The sequence below is a fragment of the Habropoda laboriosa genome, unplaced genomic scaffold (assembly GCF_001263275.1).
Source record: "Habropoda laboriosa isolate 0110345459 unplaced genomic scaffold, ASM126327v1 scaffold62, whole genome shotgun sequence".
In the NCBI taxonomy this organism is placed as follows: Eukaryota; Metazoa; Arthropoda; class Insecta; order Hymenoptera; family Apidae; genus Habropoda; species Habropoda laboriosa.
In genome coordinates, this window is record NW_017100177.1 from 755336 (window position 1) to 772375 (window position 17040).

General features: G+C 29.7%; 4 protein-coding genes across 4 annotated transcripts in view; 1 reads left to right on the plus strand and 3 right to left on the minus strand.

The window, feature by feature from the left end:
• LOC108578801 (solute carrier family 35 member F6) overlaps positions 1-1516 on the plus strand; it is a 2137-nt gene extending 621 nt beyond the window's left edge. The window contains exons 2-7 of the mRNA XM_017942199.1: positions 36-183; positions 258-605; positions 694-778; positions 854-1012; positions 1080-1234; positions 1320-1516. Of these exons, the coding sequence (XP_017797688.1) occupies positions 36-183; positions 258-605; positions 694-778; positions 854-1012; positions 1080-1234; positions 1320-1487 (1063 nt within the window). The 3' untranslated portion in view covers positions 1488-1516. The remainder of the gene's footprint in view (positions 1-35; positions 184-257; positions 606-693; positions 779-853; positions 1013-1079; positions 1235-1319) is intronic.
• A 1433-nt stretch (positions 1517-2949) lies between these two features.
• Positions 2950-8525, minus strand: LOC108578816 (ATP-citrate synthase). Its single transcript, XM_017942215.1, has 11 exons — positions 8399-8525; positions 6728-7082; positions 6457-6650; positions 6069-6379; positions 5604-5922; positions 5143-5557; positions 4724-5049; positions 4123-4642; positions 3735-4040; positions 3242-3659; positions 2950-3155 (listed from the first exon to the last, which is right to left on the minus strand). Exons 2-11 carry the CDS (start codon positions 7067-7069, stop codon positions 3064-3066), a joined length of 3243 nt encoding a protein of 1080 aa, XP_017797704.1. The 5' UTR covers positions 7070-7082; positions 8399-8525; the 3' UTR covers positions 2950-3063.
• A 3515-nt stretch (positions 8526-12040) lies between these two features.
• LOC108578873 (serine/threonine-protein kinase 16) lies at positions 12041-13760 on the minus strand. Its single transcript, XM_017942284.1, has 6 exons — positions 13561-13760; positions 13037-13271; positions 12756-12960; positions 12528-12682; positions 12324-12458; positions 12041-12252 (listed from the first exon to the last, which is right to left on the minus strand). The coding sequence occupies exons 1-6, from the start codon at positions 13668-13670 to the stop codon at positions 12136-12138; spliced, it is 957 nt and encodes a 318-aa protein (XP_017797773.1). The 5' UTR covers positions 13671-13760; the 3' UTR covers positions 12041-12135.
• A 983-nt stretch (positions 13761-14743) lies between these two features.
• The window catches only part of LOC108578844 (ATP-binding cassette sub-family B member 6, mitochondrial), a 3276-nt gene continuing 979 nt past the window's right edge, over positions 14744-17040 (minus strand). Inside the window, 7 exon segments of the mRNA XM_017942250.1 lie at positions 14744-15148; positions 15226-15727; positions 15828-15928; positions 15998-16278; positions 16363-16584; positions 16587-16687; positions 16765-16973. Coding sequence (XP_017797739.1) covers positions 14759-15148; positions 15226-15727; positions 15828-15928; positions 15998-16278; positions 16363-16584; positions 16587-16687; positions 16765-16973 — 1806 coding nt within the window. The 3' untranslated portion in view covers positions 14744-14758.

Genomic DNA, 17040 nt, shown 5'->3' on the forward strand with positions numbered 1-17040 from the left:
ATTGTTTAATTATATATATATTTTATGTAATTTAGATATGCAGATCAACAAGTTGTAGCAGGTGAAGATGGTGTGCCTAGGTATTTTAATCATCCTTTTATGCAATCTTCTTTCATGTTTGTTGGAGAGATGATGTGTATTATAATGTTCAAAATTCTTTACCATTATTATAGTCGTAGAGGTGTAAGTTTTCTTTGTTAAATATATAAGTATTTACCTAATACAGAATATTTCAACTTATATTTATTTCATTGCAGGATAATTCTATAGATAATAATCCTTTAACTAAAGGCTCACGTGTGTATAATCCATTTATATTACTGATTCCTGCTTTATGCGATACATGTGCTACCTCTATCATGTATGTTGGCCTTAATTTGACATATGCAAGTAGCTTTCAAATGTTTCGTGGTGCTGTTATTGTATTTACAGCTATACTTTCAATGGGTTTTCTTAATAGAAAATTATGTAGTAGAGAATGGTTTGGTATAGGAACAGTTATAATTGGTTTAGCTCTTGTTGGGCTTAGTGATATAACTATGGAAGATTCAACAATCAACAAAAATTCTATTTTAACTGGAGATTTGCTTATAATATGTGCACAGGTAAAATTTATTTTTTAATTTTTTTGATACTTTTTTTTTAAAAATAAAATTTATCTTTTTTTCTTTCAAAAATTAATTATTACTGTAGATTATAACAGCAATTCAAATGGTGGTGGAAGAAAAATTTGTAACAGTACAAAATATATCAGCATTGGAAGTAACTGGCTGGGAAGGTATTTTATAATATTTGTAATATACAAAATGAAAACGAATGCAACAATATGTTCTAATGAAGATATATTTTATAGGTGTATTTGGATTCATTTGTATATGCATCTTAATGATTCCTCTTAACTTTATACATGCTCCACCTCCATTTGCTGATAATTCTCGAGGAACTCTTGAAGCTACAAAGGATGCATTTATTCAAATTGGAAATAGTAGTCATTTACTGATGGCAATAATTGGTTAGTATATGCATATATACTTAATATTATTTGTTGAAAATTTATGCTTTATATTATTCTGGTACAGGTATATCATTCAGTATAGCATTTTTCAACTTTGCTGGTATTAGTGTTACCAAAGAAAAGAGTGCTACTACAAGAATGATATTAGATAGTATTCGAACAATTGTTATATGGGCTTTCTCTTTAGCATTTGAGTGGCAGACATTCTATTACTTACAGGTAAATCAATAACGGAGATTTGCATAAACAACTTTCTTTTTTAATTAAATAAATTAAACATAAGTATCCTTCTTTTAAATTTCAGCTTATTGGTTTTACTATTCTACTCGTTGGAATGTGTTGCTATAATAATGTTATTATTCCTCAATTATTGAGAAAATGTAGATATCGTCTGTGCCGCCATAGACCACCTTCAAATGATCAGGAACAAATTATTAATACAGCCGCAGACGACGTTCAGGAAAGTGCATAAAAACATATTTCTTTTTAAATACACCTGGATGTCCACAATATTTTAAAGAACAGTAAAGCCTGTGATCTTAATAACATATAAAATATTTTGGATTTGCTTCATTTATGAAATTGGTTACTGCATTTAGTAAAATTTATAAGTATACGAAATAGACTAGCAAAACTTCTAATCAAAATGTTAAAACTGTAACACAAATATTTCAAGTTATTTGCTCAGCTTTTCAGTTTATTATGTAAGAAGTTATTTGTTGGAGCAAATGTAAACGTGCTTCATTGGTCCAACAAAATTAAAAAAAAAAATGAAATGACGGACGAAATATTTTGAATTTTAAGTAGTCTAAAAATATCTTCCACTTATTAATTAAACCAAGCAAAAATTAAGAGATTATGATTCTTCATAAGGAAAATTGTTTTCACTTAAAGATGATCTTGAAGTGTCATCATTTTACAATACTGTTTTTAAATAATAATTTCGAATCTCAAGCTTCTGTTTGTAGATAGTATTATTATAAATGAAATAAGAGTATTTTGTAATTGTATACTTACATATATTTTACTACCTTAAAAAGATGTGCTAATATACGTATTGATGTATGAAACATTAAATTATTTCTTTACATGTTTTTGTTGTCCTTATTTTGCAATGTTTAGAGAAATCTACATCAAGATTACCTTTCAAGTATGTCTTACAGTTTTACATTACTGCTTTTGATCAACTTTTTTTAACTCTATACTTATTCACCAAAATACTCATACAGAACTATCACTTTTTACTTCAGATCTACAACTAATCAAACATTAGGTTTTAAGATATTCTTAAGGCTAAATAAAAGAGAAAGTAATACTTAAATATTATATATGTTTATTATTTCCTACATATTTTATACGTAAATGATAAGCTAACTTGTGCAAAAAATTATTTATGTAGCACATACACATATGTAATATGTGCATGAAGCACAATTCTATACATATATAAATATATATCTATATATATGTACTAACGATATGCACGTATGCATATTCATGCATGCATATGTGTGTGTGTGTGTGTGTGTGTGTGTATATATATATAATAAAGTTTTCTAAATAAAGTATTGACACTTTCATAAATAGGAAAAGAATATATTTTGTGCTACTTCAGGTAAATTATATCTATAAAAAATATTAGGTTGTAATTGCAAAATCTTTCTGATTTACATCGATGTTTTTTTACCAAATTAAAAACGCTGTCTGGAATGTATATTTATATCAGTAACTTTTACTTTTTTACGTGTTTATCTCATTTTTAGTAAATTGCTGTCAACTTAAATAACTTCTAATCGCATTTGTATCGAATATAACTTCGATCAACGACAAGAAAAACTAATATATCATATTACAGCTTTTACATGTACACTGATATTATAACATTTAATATCAAATAAAACATACGTGATATTCTTTCTAATAATTAATGTCCTCATAACTATGAGCAAAGCACATATGACATGACCATCAAAACTATCTAAACTTTTTAAATGAAGTCGTAACATTTATTATGCGTTCACGACAAACGATGTAAATGGAAGATGAATTCAATTATATTGCTCTGGCAATACATAAGAAATATCATCCCATGGATGCCGATATAGACCTTGCTTCAACCTCTTTTGATCCATATAATGACCTACAATAATGTAATAATTATATTATTCCATCATTTATACGTATCTTTTTATAAATTATTGTAGTATGAAAGAAGACAATATTTACCAATAAAACCTATACTCCTACCCAGAACAAACAAACTGTTTATAGCACCAATTTCAATGTATTCCTGTGCTTCTTCTCTTGTGAAGCTTCCACTGTTCCTCAACATATCAACGAAGGCACAGGCAATTATACCATCCACGTTCAAAATTAAATTAGGTTTTTTACTTGTGGTTATTTTCTCAACTTCTAACGCGTATTCTACCAAAGGCTTAGCAGGGAAGTTCTCCATGACATATTCTTTGATAAGTTTCACTCGCATGTCTGGGTTATTTATAGACTTTATACGATGACCAATACCCATAATGAGTTTGCCCTTTTTGCGGGTATTATTTACAAACTCTTGTGGATGCAATCCAGCGTCATATGCTTCAGAGAACATATGAGCAGCACCATCTAATGCTCCACCGAAACGATCACCCTTTATTGCAATTTTTAAGAAATATTAATATTAATTTTACATGACAACAAAAAATTAGATTTTTGTTACACTTACAATAGTCAAAAGGCCAGATACAAGAGAGCTAACTAAATCTTTACCAGCTCTTGCACAAACAATAGTATTATGTGCTCCTGAAACAGCAGGTCCATGATCAGCTGTCAACATTAAAGACATTTCAAGGAATTTACAATACATCGGTGGCAAACATCTTTGGAACCATAATAATGAAACTACGCCACCGATTCCTACATTCTGTTTCAGAACTTCAGTTACAGGCATTCCAGCATACAACAATTCCTGACCACGTTCATCGCATATCGACGTCATGAACGATGCTGGTTTCCGGATCAAACCAAGTTCCTAAAAAATTAAGTTGCATATAATACTTGCATGAAAATATACACAACAATGCGTAATTAAACCAAGCGGTAATTAAACGCACCCTAGCCCAATTGTAATCCATAGGAACGGTTGGAGGTGGAACTTCAGGTTCAGGAACTATTGTCCCTTCTTTTACAAGGTTTTCGTAAACAGTCTGCATTAAGTCACCCAGATTATCGAAACTTTCCGGAACATAAGCACCAGCCTCTTTCAGTGCAGCGTTCTTGGCTGAAGCTGTTTCTAAATTGCTATGAGCAATAGATCCAGCATGGCCGAATTGTACTTCAGAGTTGAACATGCTGGCACAAGTACCGATACACCAAGCGATCAGTGGCTTCGTAATTTTCTTTACTTTCAGTGCTTCACAAACTTCGTACTCTTCCACACCACCAACTTCGCCAAGAAGAACTATGAGCTTCACTTTGGGATTTTCTTGATAACGCATTATGTGATCCATAAATGTCGTTCCTGGATAACGATCTCCACCAATCGCAACACCTTCCAAGACTCCGTTGGAAGCTTTGGAAATTATATTGTTTAATTCGTTGGACATACCTCCAGAGCGAGAAACATACGCAACACTAAAAATTATATTTTTTTAGCATACATATTCAGAATATTGAGAAATGAAGAAAAATTTTTATGTTGAATAACGAGAGTACCTGCCAGGCCTGTAAAGCTTGCTATGAAGAATATTGTCCATCATACCACCGGTATTACCGATCTTAAAGCAACCTGGTTTAACACCTCCAACGGTAGCAGGGCCGATAATTGTAACGCCTTTTTGTTGTGCCATTAAAATTAATTTTCTTGTCATATTTTCAGGTATTCCCTCGGCGATAATAGCAATTGTACGGATTTGAGGGAATTGCAATGTTTCAACTGTGCTTTCATACGCAGACCTTAAAGACGCAAATGTGACCATAACATCTGCATCAGTATGTTTCGTCATGGCGTCTTTCATTTGTTTATAGACAGGAATGAGTACCTGTTATTAAAAAGTAGGAGAAGTAGGAGAAATTTTTGTTACAATTTCAACAAAGTTTGCCGAATAAAATGAGGACAATTTTTTAAACCATACCTCTTTATGACCCCAGTAGAACTTCTGTTTGTGATCACCCGTGAAAGGATATACAATAGCAGCTACAGATGGTTCAGATCTGCGACAAACGAAGTCAAAGTCCAACATACTCTGGACGGCTCTCGTTTGCATTCCCCAAATAATGGCCCTAGTTTTATTGCTAAAGAGTTGTTTGTGCGCTGAACCATCAACAGAGTCACTTGTTTTTAAATTGGATTGTTTTGTCGGTGAGGAAGAAGTACTTTTTGGAGGAGCCGATGGACCCACGTCTTGTCCAGAAGGTAGTAAAAAATTCGCGGTAGAAAATTCCTGAGCTTCAGGGTCTGGAATTGGCTTTTTACCCAAAGCCATTGCACATATAGCTGTCATGTGAGTTTCTGGACCAAACACGTAACAAATCATCGTTAGTTGAGTACTTTTAGAATAGCAACTAAAATTATATCATTTAAATATATCTATACCTTAAACCCTCTTGATAATTAGGACCTGCTCTTCTCACGAATATTTGTACATTATGTTCTACAAGTTTAGGCTGATATTCTTGCAGTGCTTTTACAATGCCCTTGAATGTTGCAGCCACATTTGTAAAGTTAGCAATACCACCGCCGATGATTAATACTTTTCCCTCTTTTCGCTTTTCTTTTGTCATTAAACTCAAAATAGTTTTTGCATACTCGTAAGTCTGCTGTTCACTCGGCGCGCCCGAATATTCGCCATAGTTAGCTAGTTCATTTGCGACGCCTAAATCGCAGATCGTGTCCGAATATATTACAGATGCACCTAAAAGAAAAAGCGATTGGGAAATGACAAATGCACACGGACATAACAAGCCTTGTTAAAATAAGACAAACGATTTGACAATCACAATTTGGTTAGAATGAACTCGATTAATCACTTAAATGATACTGCTGTGCGCTTCTACTGACCACCGCCAGCAACCATTGTCCATATCCGACCGGCTGGATTAAGAAGAGTCAATTTCAAGCTAGCTCCAGACTTAGCGTCTAAGTCGGCGATATAGGCCTCCTCTGGGTAGGCATCCCTTCCAAATGGTGGTGGATAATCAATTTCTCCCCAGTCAGGTCTGCATATGAAGTCCGCAGTTGTATCCAATTTCGCGGCAAGATCAAGTATATAAATTCCACTTTTTGTTACTACCAGTGGATTTATCTCTAGATAAGTGAAATATAGGTTAACATAAAACCTATACAGTGATTCAATAAATTTGCCAATCATTCTGAAAATAAAATAAACATATCATTAGTAAAAAGTATATTTAAATTGAAAAGGTAACTTGTTTTGATATATTCTTACTCTTTTCTAGAATCTGCCACATTTATTAATAGTTTCTCAATTATGGTAGATCGGTCTGGTGGCTCTTCCCCAACAGCCACCTCTAGTTTTAAGGCTTTTGCATCAACATCTCCAATATCAACACCACCTTCATGATGAAATAAAATAGTATCAGCTTTCCGATGTGAATAGATACATACATAAGCTTCCTCTTCCTATAAATGAAAATATTAGTAATATTCCATCTTTACTTATTAATCTTCCTTTCTTTATAGTAGCAACAAATATTCACCTGTTTGTGGGGAACAAATGGTTCAATAATAAATGTTCTCAGTTTTCCAGTTGTTTTCCCCACTTGCTGATCTTTATTCATTCTTTCTGCAACCCATTGTTTCACTGTAGCTAAATCTGCATTTACTTTAATTAGACCAAGTTTTCCTCGCCGTTTAATTAGCTGATCAGGCTTTACAACCAATTTTTCTGCTTCAAGCCATGGATGTTCATTTACAGCATCTGTCCAATTTGTCTCTTCTGTGATGGTTACAAATCGACATTTTACTGTATTTGTGCCACAATGAAGCTTGCGATTAATAAGATTCTTCCCAGTTGCTTCACGAATTGCTTTTGCAGACATTTTCTAAAAGTTCCTAACAATAAATATGTAAGTATGTTATTCAAATACAATTTTAACGAAATATATTAAAAAAACGTTCAAAAGATTATTAGAAATAATAAATTCATTATTACTAAAATTTTAATGTTTTATTTACAGTATTTTCCTTAATATCAATAGTTTTAAAAAATGTTCTTTTAACAAATTATAATCTGTTCGTTCGAAAATGGGCGCGCAAAAGGTGAAAGTAGAGAATTACGGTTTTAAATGTTCTCAAATTTAAATTGTATGGTTCCAAGTAGAAGTCGACCGACCGCATTCCAGTGACGGGGAGAACTTGTCGAAATAATACATATACCGATTAATGTTGTCACGCATCGAAGATATACACTTTTTTTAGATATAAAAATTTCAAAAAAATTTGTTTTTAACTTAGAGCAATTAATTTGAAATAACATTAATGCAACCAATATACAATCAATACTAATAAAATAGAAGTTATACGCTTTCACAAATTGCATTTTACATCACACTATCATTTAAATAATATATATGCATTTTTTAAAAAACAAGAGTTACACAACCATTGAGGTATATATGTACATAATTTGCAACGGGTACGTAACGAGCCAATTTACATTTATACGTAAACGTGAAACAACCGTTTCAATTATAATGTAAACAACACAAAAAAGAAAATCATTTATTTTACACCTAGAAAAACTCATTACAACAATTAATATTTTTAAATATTTATTTTAACTGAAAATCAATGAATTTTTATTAAATTCTTTAGCCTTCGTAATATGATACAAAATATAATACAAACGAAGTATTTAATTGATATATAATGCTTCGGAAAATTATAATAAAGGTACGGAACTTCAAAGAATATTCTGTATCCGTGGTATTTACTTGAAATGCAAGCGAATCAAATAGTTATGTCAGCCAGGAACTGGCAACTAAAATTATAATTTAAAATGAGATTCAATATTCCAATCTGAATTGCTAATGTATTGCTACAACTGAATCAATGTTTAAGCAACATTAATTTGTCGGAAAAAAATGGAAGATATTTAAAAAAAAAAACTTTCACTTCGACACTAGCGACTACGTGGTTGTTCACGTCATCATGTTTAATTTTTTCATTTTTCCTGTTGCTACCAATGTACATTAATTTATCAATAAATTTATGTACACAAAATTTCATACATTACATAAAATGTTTCTAATAAATAAACGAAACATAATTTCAGTAAATTCAATGAATAAATATTTGTTTATTAAAATAGACAAATAATTGAGTCAAATCATAAAAAAAAAGAAAACAATGAAGGAATGTACACTCACTCTATGGAAAAAAATTTCGTACTCTACCTATAAACCGACAAATGTTATATGAATTAAACCTTAACCTCTTTGCGCTAAATTTTCTAACCTACGAGATTCGACTGAAAGAAGAGAAAAACACGTCCGCGTTGCAAAACCGCTGGCGGTTAACTAAACGATCCAAGTAACACTGCGCACATAAGTAACAGTAAGAGCTCACGATATCTCGAGATATCATACGATTCTACCGTTTTTTTTCCACAGTTGGTCGCATTAACCTATTTTATTTTTTTTTAGTGTCACGTGGTGTACATCCTTTGTAATTTGAAGATTAGAATATAAAAATGTTCTCTAAAATTATATAACTGCAATGATAATTTTTTTTACCCTTCTTAACTAAGACCAAGTAATTTTGTCGATGTTACTAGGAACAATTACATCGATTTATACGAAAAATTATGCTCAACTTATCTTAATATTTGGTTTGAAATGACATAGTGTTTTAAATTCTACTACAGGATCTTTTAATTTTCATAAATTGTCTCAATTTGTTACCTCTAACATTGAAACTAGTAATTTATAGTTTTTCATATACGCTTTAGTTGAAATTTTATTAAGTAATTAGCATATTTTTAGTTTTCTCCGTTCGAACATAATCTAGACGAAAAAACTTTTCATATCTAACAAGTGTTGTAAGTTCAACGTGTCGATATTTTTGGTATCTACTGATCCTACATATCTGGTGAAACAAACGTAATCCACAATTTTTCTTTTACTACAATATCTACACATATTTAAAGACATTTTGTGCACGGAAATTATGTATTGTATTTATAGTAATGAGATACAATGAAGTTTGTTTTATACACGTAATACAACATTCACGAGAATCAAAGAACTGCTGTTTCTTACAAATTATGCCGACGTCCGAACAAAATGTCCAAGTTTCGAGAATCATACGAGAATTAACTATTCATCACGTGACTTATAACGCGATCACTATTTACCACGTGGACAGATAGCAAAAGTTTTAAAACTCTTTTGAATGTTATGCAATTTATTCGTAGTTTTATCATCTAAGGAATTGCTATGTTTAAAAAGATTTGACCATGAGGTGTGAATTTGCATAGAAAGAATCAACATGCCAATATTAATATAAGAAGAATACTGGAAATGACTGTCATTTAACTTAAAATTGAGAACGAATTCTTGTAAACGAATTACTTTTCTTAATGAATAATTATACTTTAATTATAAAATTATGAGATGTATACTCAGCAAAATTGTAGTTATACCTAAAATACAATATCTAAAAATGAATGACGATTATTGATTACAACGATAAGTTTATTTATCATTATTTTTCTGCGATCACGCATTGGCACCGTTTTACAAGTGATTATTTCATGATACCTTCGTGATAATCACGATTTTTATTCAAGCGGTTCTCAAAATGAAAGCATATTGCTTTTAGTTATGTTACTAGATAATTTATCACTAAATAAATACCAGATAACATGACAGCATCTATTAAATCGTAATACTTTCGCTATATAATTGAAAACACTGATTAGAAAATTATTCGAAGTATCAAGTTCTTATCGTTAAATGATTTCATAATTATAAACTGATAAAGAACACAAGATTTTTAGAGAAACTGAATGAGAAATCTAATGATACTTCTTTTATTCATTCTACATATCCTTGTAATAAAAAGCTTACAAATTAGTTTTAAGTACTAGAAAAATAGGTTGAATTTAAGTAACAATAGTTCCATGGAAGGGATCAGCTTATCTTTCCACTTGTGACCATCTTGTACACTGAAGTTCAACCTTGACCTTTTCAAACAGCCAAGACTGGAAAATAAGTATCTAACATAGCTCTTGAAAAATATATAAAAGATAGAAAAATTAAAGAATTAACGTAAAAACGCAAAAGTAAAACGAAAGTATGAATTGTGCTGTAATTCAAATTAAATAGAACTAACAATCTAATGCATTTCATACCTTGCAGTAACTTAGAAAAAGATATACAACGAAATAACATAATTCTGGGTTTAATACATAATAAATAATTTATTAGTTTTTTCACGATATATTTTTGTTGTTCTGTTTTCAATACGTAATGCAGATAATAACGATGGTATGAAACGGAGTTTCTTGTATAGACGATTAGCATTTGCTATGTCACGATAAACTAAAATTGTCATATTTGTCCGTTAAAATAATTAAATTTTTAGGAAAAATGTAAATACGAAGATTTTAAAAAATTTGAGTTGTGTAAACATTTATGTAATACATACTCCGTGTTATAAATTAATACCATTTATAATAATACAGTAAACAATTTTAATTTTAAGATTATAAAAAATGAGGTTATGCTTTTCTAATATTTGATATAAATTACAGTTTACATAGTTAAATCAACACTTTAGCAAATTGAATTAAAGAAAAATTGAGTCATAAATAATTGTTTCATTTTTTTCCTATTATGATATTAATTATTTACACTTCGATATTATAATTACTACATTGCTAAATATTTATTAGGTATCAAATGTTTCTTCTGAAGAGTCTTTAAGCCGACAAGGTTAGTTTATCATTCCAAGGATCGACTTACAAATTATATGAAAATAATAAAAAATCACTTACGATTTGTCACCTACATAAACAGATGTAACGGTGTGAGATATTTTAGAAGTGTTCGCAATTTGAGAAACCAAAGAAATGTCTACTTAAAGCTGCTCATAAAAAAACTACTTTACATTCTTAGCTTCGACGACATTAACGGTATGAAGTGCAACTCAAAGTTATTGACACATTTTCATGATTGAAATTGTGCTGTCTTTGTTTTACTTTGTACTCTTTTCGAATAAATAATAACAACGAAATTTTATTCTGTGTTAAGATTTCATGTGTATTAATGAAAAATATTGTTAATTTTATACGAATATGTTTAAACATTATTGGATCACGTGACGTAGTGGCAGTACGTCATATCGTATGATTCTTGCAACAGTTAGCTGCACGTGAATTTTAAATTAATGAAAATGCATTGAAATTAATATACAATAAAATTTGCTACTCATATCATGAAAAATTGCAGTAAAAAATGTAGAAATTCATGTAAAGAAGTTTAGCACGAATTAAATACGACCATATATGTACAGCAATAATGATAACGTTTATTTTGATCAAATATTGGAAAATTTTTGTCATTTAATATCAATAATCATCTAAGAAAGAATATTGCGTTATGCTATATAAAAATATACTATTACAAAAACTTTTACATAAAGTGGTGCATTATATTGTTTCATAATATATAATATTATACTATTTTTAATAATACATAATTAAGTCAACTTATATGAAAGAGCTGATTGATTATTTGTTAAAATATTTTATCATATTTGTGATTAGTAACAACTTTATATAAATATGTTATAAATCTAAAATGTTATTCAAAATGTTAATATTTACATATTCAAAATGTATATAAATATTATTTTTGAAAAATTTACTTTTTATATATCTCTTCTTTTTAAACATGAAATATTTTAAAATGATATGCTGAAGTAATGCAACTGATTGCAGTGTTTTTGTGATATACTTCCATTTTATGTTATTGCATTATAGTATCACGTTTCTTTTTTTTGGGGCAATGAATATTTTGCATTGTTACATATTTTGTATGTATCAAAAATTGTCTATACATCAATCTTTGAATAAGTATTTAAATTATTGCTCTTTACATGATTATACTCTGTTCTCTAGTTTTGAAATAAGATCCTGTACATTTTCTATAACACTATATATATATGGACGTTCCATGGGATTTACTTTCAACATTGATAAAATTAGATTTTGCATATCCTGTAAAATAAAAAATCTGAACATTAGACATTCATATTTTAATGAAATACAAGTAATGCTAAATATGTAACCTCTGTGTATGGAGCATCTTCTGGGAATGTAATATTTGCACTCATAACAGCTAAAGCAACACTATCTCCTCTCTCATATACAGTATCAAATGGTGATTTAAAATAACACAGTGCATAAAGAATACATCCTATAGACTAAAAGAATATGTGTATTTAAATAAATATAACAATATGTAAGGAACTGTATAAAGACATTGATTTTACCCAAATATCTGTACGTTCATCTACCATACAGTAACTTTCAACATTAAATAATTCTGGTGCTCTGTAAGGCATTGAACATCTTTCAGCTGCTAAATCTTGTAAAGTTTGTGCTGCTTGTGATCCACATACTTTAACTCTAGCAGGTGCTACAGAGCCTACAAAATTAATTAAAATTCAGTAATAATAGCAATAATAGTTATTTTTCTCCTTATAACAAGAAATCTATACCTAAATCCATTATTATAGGTGTATTTCCATCACCAAGAACTATATTTGCAGTCTTTAAATCTCTATGAGCAAGAGGTTCTGGTTTTGCTTCATGAAATGCTTTTACACCTTCGCATATTTGTAAAAAAATATTTAAAGTATCTAATGTGCTCATGTAATCTTTATTTTTAGCACGTCTTTCTAATTCATTTGCGAGAGTACCTCTCTAAGAGAAGATAATTTTTATATTTTTTTCAATTGGTTTGTTTAAAATTGAAATATGTTATAATACTATAACTTACATGATAATATGGTAAAACAATTAATACTTCACTAGTAGCATTAACAATAGGATCTGCAGTTCCTTTATATGTAGAATCAATACATTCTATTACATTTTGATGCTTTACAAGATTATGATACTCTATTTCTTTTGCTGCTAATCTCTGGTCTTCCAATCCATGACAAATGATTTTTTTAATAGCATATTGCTTATGAGTTGTTGTATCTTCTACTAAGAGTACAGTGCTAAATCCACTAAAATTACATTAAAATTCAATTACATAAAACATGAACTAATACCATATACTTTATATTTGATTAAATAAAATACATATGCATACAACTTAAAAATGTTGTTACTCACTTTTATATAAAGCAAATATGGTAGATTAGGTTATGTGAGAATGCAATAAAATTAATTTCATTGATAACGGAATTGTAATATTGTACAAAATAATTTATAAAAACGAACATCGATTTATAAAATTCATATAAACAAAAGTATTACAATAATTTATAAAAATATGTTTTATGTTAAACTTGCCCTTCTCCAAGATGTTCACGAACCGTATAATTTCTTGAATTTACCGTGATTGTTTCCTTGGAACATATGCAACCCATTTTTAAAATCAAACTTAAACCAAGACTGTTCATTTCGATTTATACATAATAAACGAAATAATTCATTTAATATAATTCTTTATCGATGTGCAAACATCTTGACACACGTCACGTATGTTACCATGAGACTCGCAATCAGTTTAAGCTAGATAGACGTATATCAGCTGTTTGCAAACAATTTGGTAAACGGGTTCTTTAAATTGATCGAATTAGAATTTTATCGGAAATGTATAAATGAAAAATTGACGTAAAATTTTTAATATTAAATTGTTTCAAATTATTCTCTCACAACAAGTTAAATCAAAAATTGTGAAGTGTAATCTACTTTTCTATCCTTGCAATAGAAGTAATTAAAGTCGAAATGAACAATTTGTATTTATAACTTTTCAATATGGTTAGAGAAGAAACAAAAACTGCTTTCAAAGTAATTTGTTTTCTTTTTCAATGACTAAATTTTATATGCAACAAAAATTTTGACGTTCTATTAGATATGTGCTTTAAGAAATTTGTACATATTTATGACAAAATTTGGTGTTAAAATAATGTTTTTGTTATTTCATGTCTTATATTACTAGGTAGTGTTTAGTCTCTCATGGATATTTTTTGCAAGTTATTATTTTTGGGGTGCAAATGAAGTAACTGTAACAGCTCCAATTGATGAATCTGGTTGGGTACCAGATGGAGCATTTGCAAGAGAAGTTATTCAAGCTTCGGAACAACGGGCTGATGAAGGAGAGGGCTAAAATTATAAAAATTTTATAAAAATAATTACAACTATATAAAAAGTTATACATTTAAGTCTTAATTGCCTATTTTGGATATAATAAATGATAGTTCATAATTGTAAACATTTAATCATTTTTATTTGAGACAAAATATGGAATTTGTAACTATCATATTTTGATCATAATAAACTTTGTATAGGACTAGAAAATTAATTACTATCACATTCTTTACATGAATTTAAAATAGATATTGAACTAAGTTTATTAAAATGTATAACATTTTTTTATGGTTACTTGTATGAAAGTAACTTATTGTAACAAATTTTTATCAAATGATCAGAGACTTAATATAACAGATATTTAACATATGAAGTTGTCCTCTTTTGCTAAATGTGATTAAGAGTTTGTTGTTTCATTCTCTTGAGTACTGTCACTTGGAGTTTTAGTAGCCTCTAGATCATTTTGCAATTGTGCTTGCCACATAGAACAGTACATTCCATTATAAGAAATCAGTTCTTCGTGTTTGCCTCTTTCTAGAATTTCTCCATCTTTCAAGACAAGGATTTCATCGGCATGTATTATCGTGGATAATCTGTGTGCTATAATAATAGTCGTTCGATTAGCACAAACTCTACTTAATGCAGCTTGAATGTTGCGTTCTGTTTGTGTATCCAGCGCGCTTGTTGCTTCGTCCAAAAGTACAATTGCTGGTTTTTTTAGTATTGTACGTGCGATAGCAACACGTTGTTTTTCTCCACCACTTAAACGAAGACCTCTTTCACCAACCTATACATAAACAGAATAAAATATTTAAAAATTAACAATATCACAGTTCAACATCATTGAATAGTTCTGATACACACCTGTGTTTCATAACCATTCGGAAACGACAGAATTCGCTCGTGAATATCTGCATTCCTAGCTGCTGATATTACATCCGCATCTACAGCTTCAATGCGACCATACTGAATATTGTACTTTATCGTGTTGTTAAATAACACTGTATCTTGAGGTACAACACCTATTGTTCGTCTTAAAGAATCCTGTGTGACGGTCTTAATATTTTGTCCGTCAATTAAAATCATACCTTGTTCCACATCATAAAATCTGAATAATAGTCGTACGATAGTAGATTTTCCAGATCCAGATGGCCCAACTAGTGCAATAGTCTTTCCTGCTGGCGCGACAAAGCTAATATTTTTTAATACAATTTTTTCGGGCACGTAACTAAACGATACATTTGAGAATTCCACTTGACCACGTTTTATTATCAATGGTCCAGCACCAGGAGCATCAATTATTTCCTGTTCTTCTCTTAAAAGATCAAACATGTTTTCCATATCAATGAAATTTCTTTGTATAGCACTATAAAAATAAAAAATAATTAATTTACAAGAAATAGTGCAATTTTAAATGAATTCATTCATCATTATTTTAATACTTTAGTGTTGGTATAAATATTCACCGGTAATATGTTCCAAACCAATTTAATGGCATATAAAGCTGGATGATGTAACTTGCAAATAACACATACTGACCAATAGTTAAACCTTGTTTTGTTACAACCTGTAATCAATAAATTATACGTGCTTTTTTAATTGAAAATTTTAAAATAAAAGTACTTTCTGCACTAACCATATGCAAACAAAGCAAAGACCCAGTTAACAAACCACTGCAAACAATTATATTTTGCAAAGAATTTAAAATATTTAATGTTATTAATGATTTCCATTCTTCTATTTGGTAGTTCACTATTGCTTTTTTATAACTATTGACTTCATATGATTCTGCTCCATAGTATTTGACTGTTTCAAAATTAAGTAGACTGTCAACACTTCGTGCTTTTTGAGCATTATCTGCTAAATTCATGCGTCTCTGGAACTTAGTGCGCCATTCAGTGACCAAGATTGTGGTAGCTAATTTAATTCAATATTGAAATTCAATAAAAATTCAGTCTTACTACTGGTAGTAGTAAAATTATAAATTTATATAATGCTTACCTATATAAAGACTCATAGTCACAAATACTATTAAGCCAAACCACTTATTAAAAGCACTAACAAAGAAGACAATAGCAATAATAATATCAACAATTGTTGGAACAATTGAAAACAGAATATAACTAAGCAAATTATTTATGGAATCTGTTCCACGATCCATAATTCTTAAGACTTCTCCCGTTTTTCTTCCTAGATGCCAACGCAAACTTAAACCATGTAAATACGAATCCATAGAAATGATCTCAAATTATTTAATAATCCCATACCATCTGTACCTCCACCTTGTAAGAATTTGAATGCTACATATATCAATACAAGATCCCATCTATTATGAAAGACAAAAATTTTATGAATTGCAACACTTGCATACTTCTTTAACATTTTAACATAAGTTTTATATACCTAAATAATTCAGGAGTATCTTTAATACTGTCTACTATCTTTCTATTATAAATGACAACATATAAATTTATTACACGTCCTGATATAAGTAAGCCAAAGCAAAAAATAGCACGCAACTGAAGCATAAAAGTCTTTGGCCATAAAAATGGTGCTAAAGTTTTTATCTTATACCATGCATTCTTCCATGCAGAGCTGGTATCATCCAGTCTCTGAAAGTAAGGACATTATCATAGTTATATTATGGTAAAAGAAAATTTAATAAGTTAGAAATGTAAA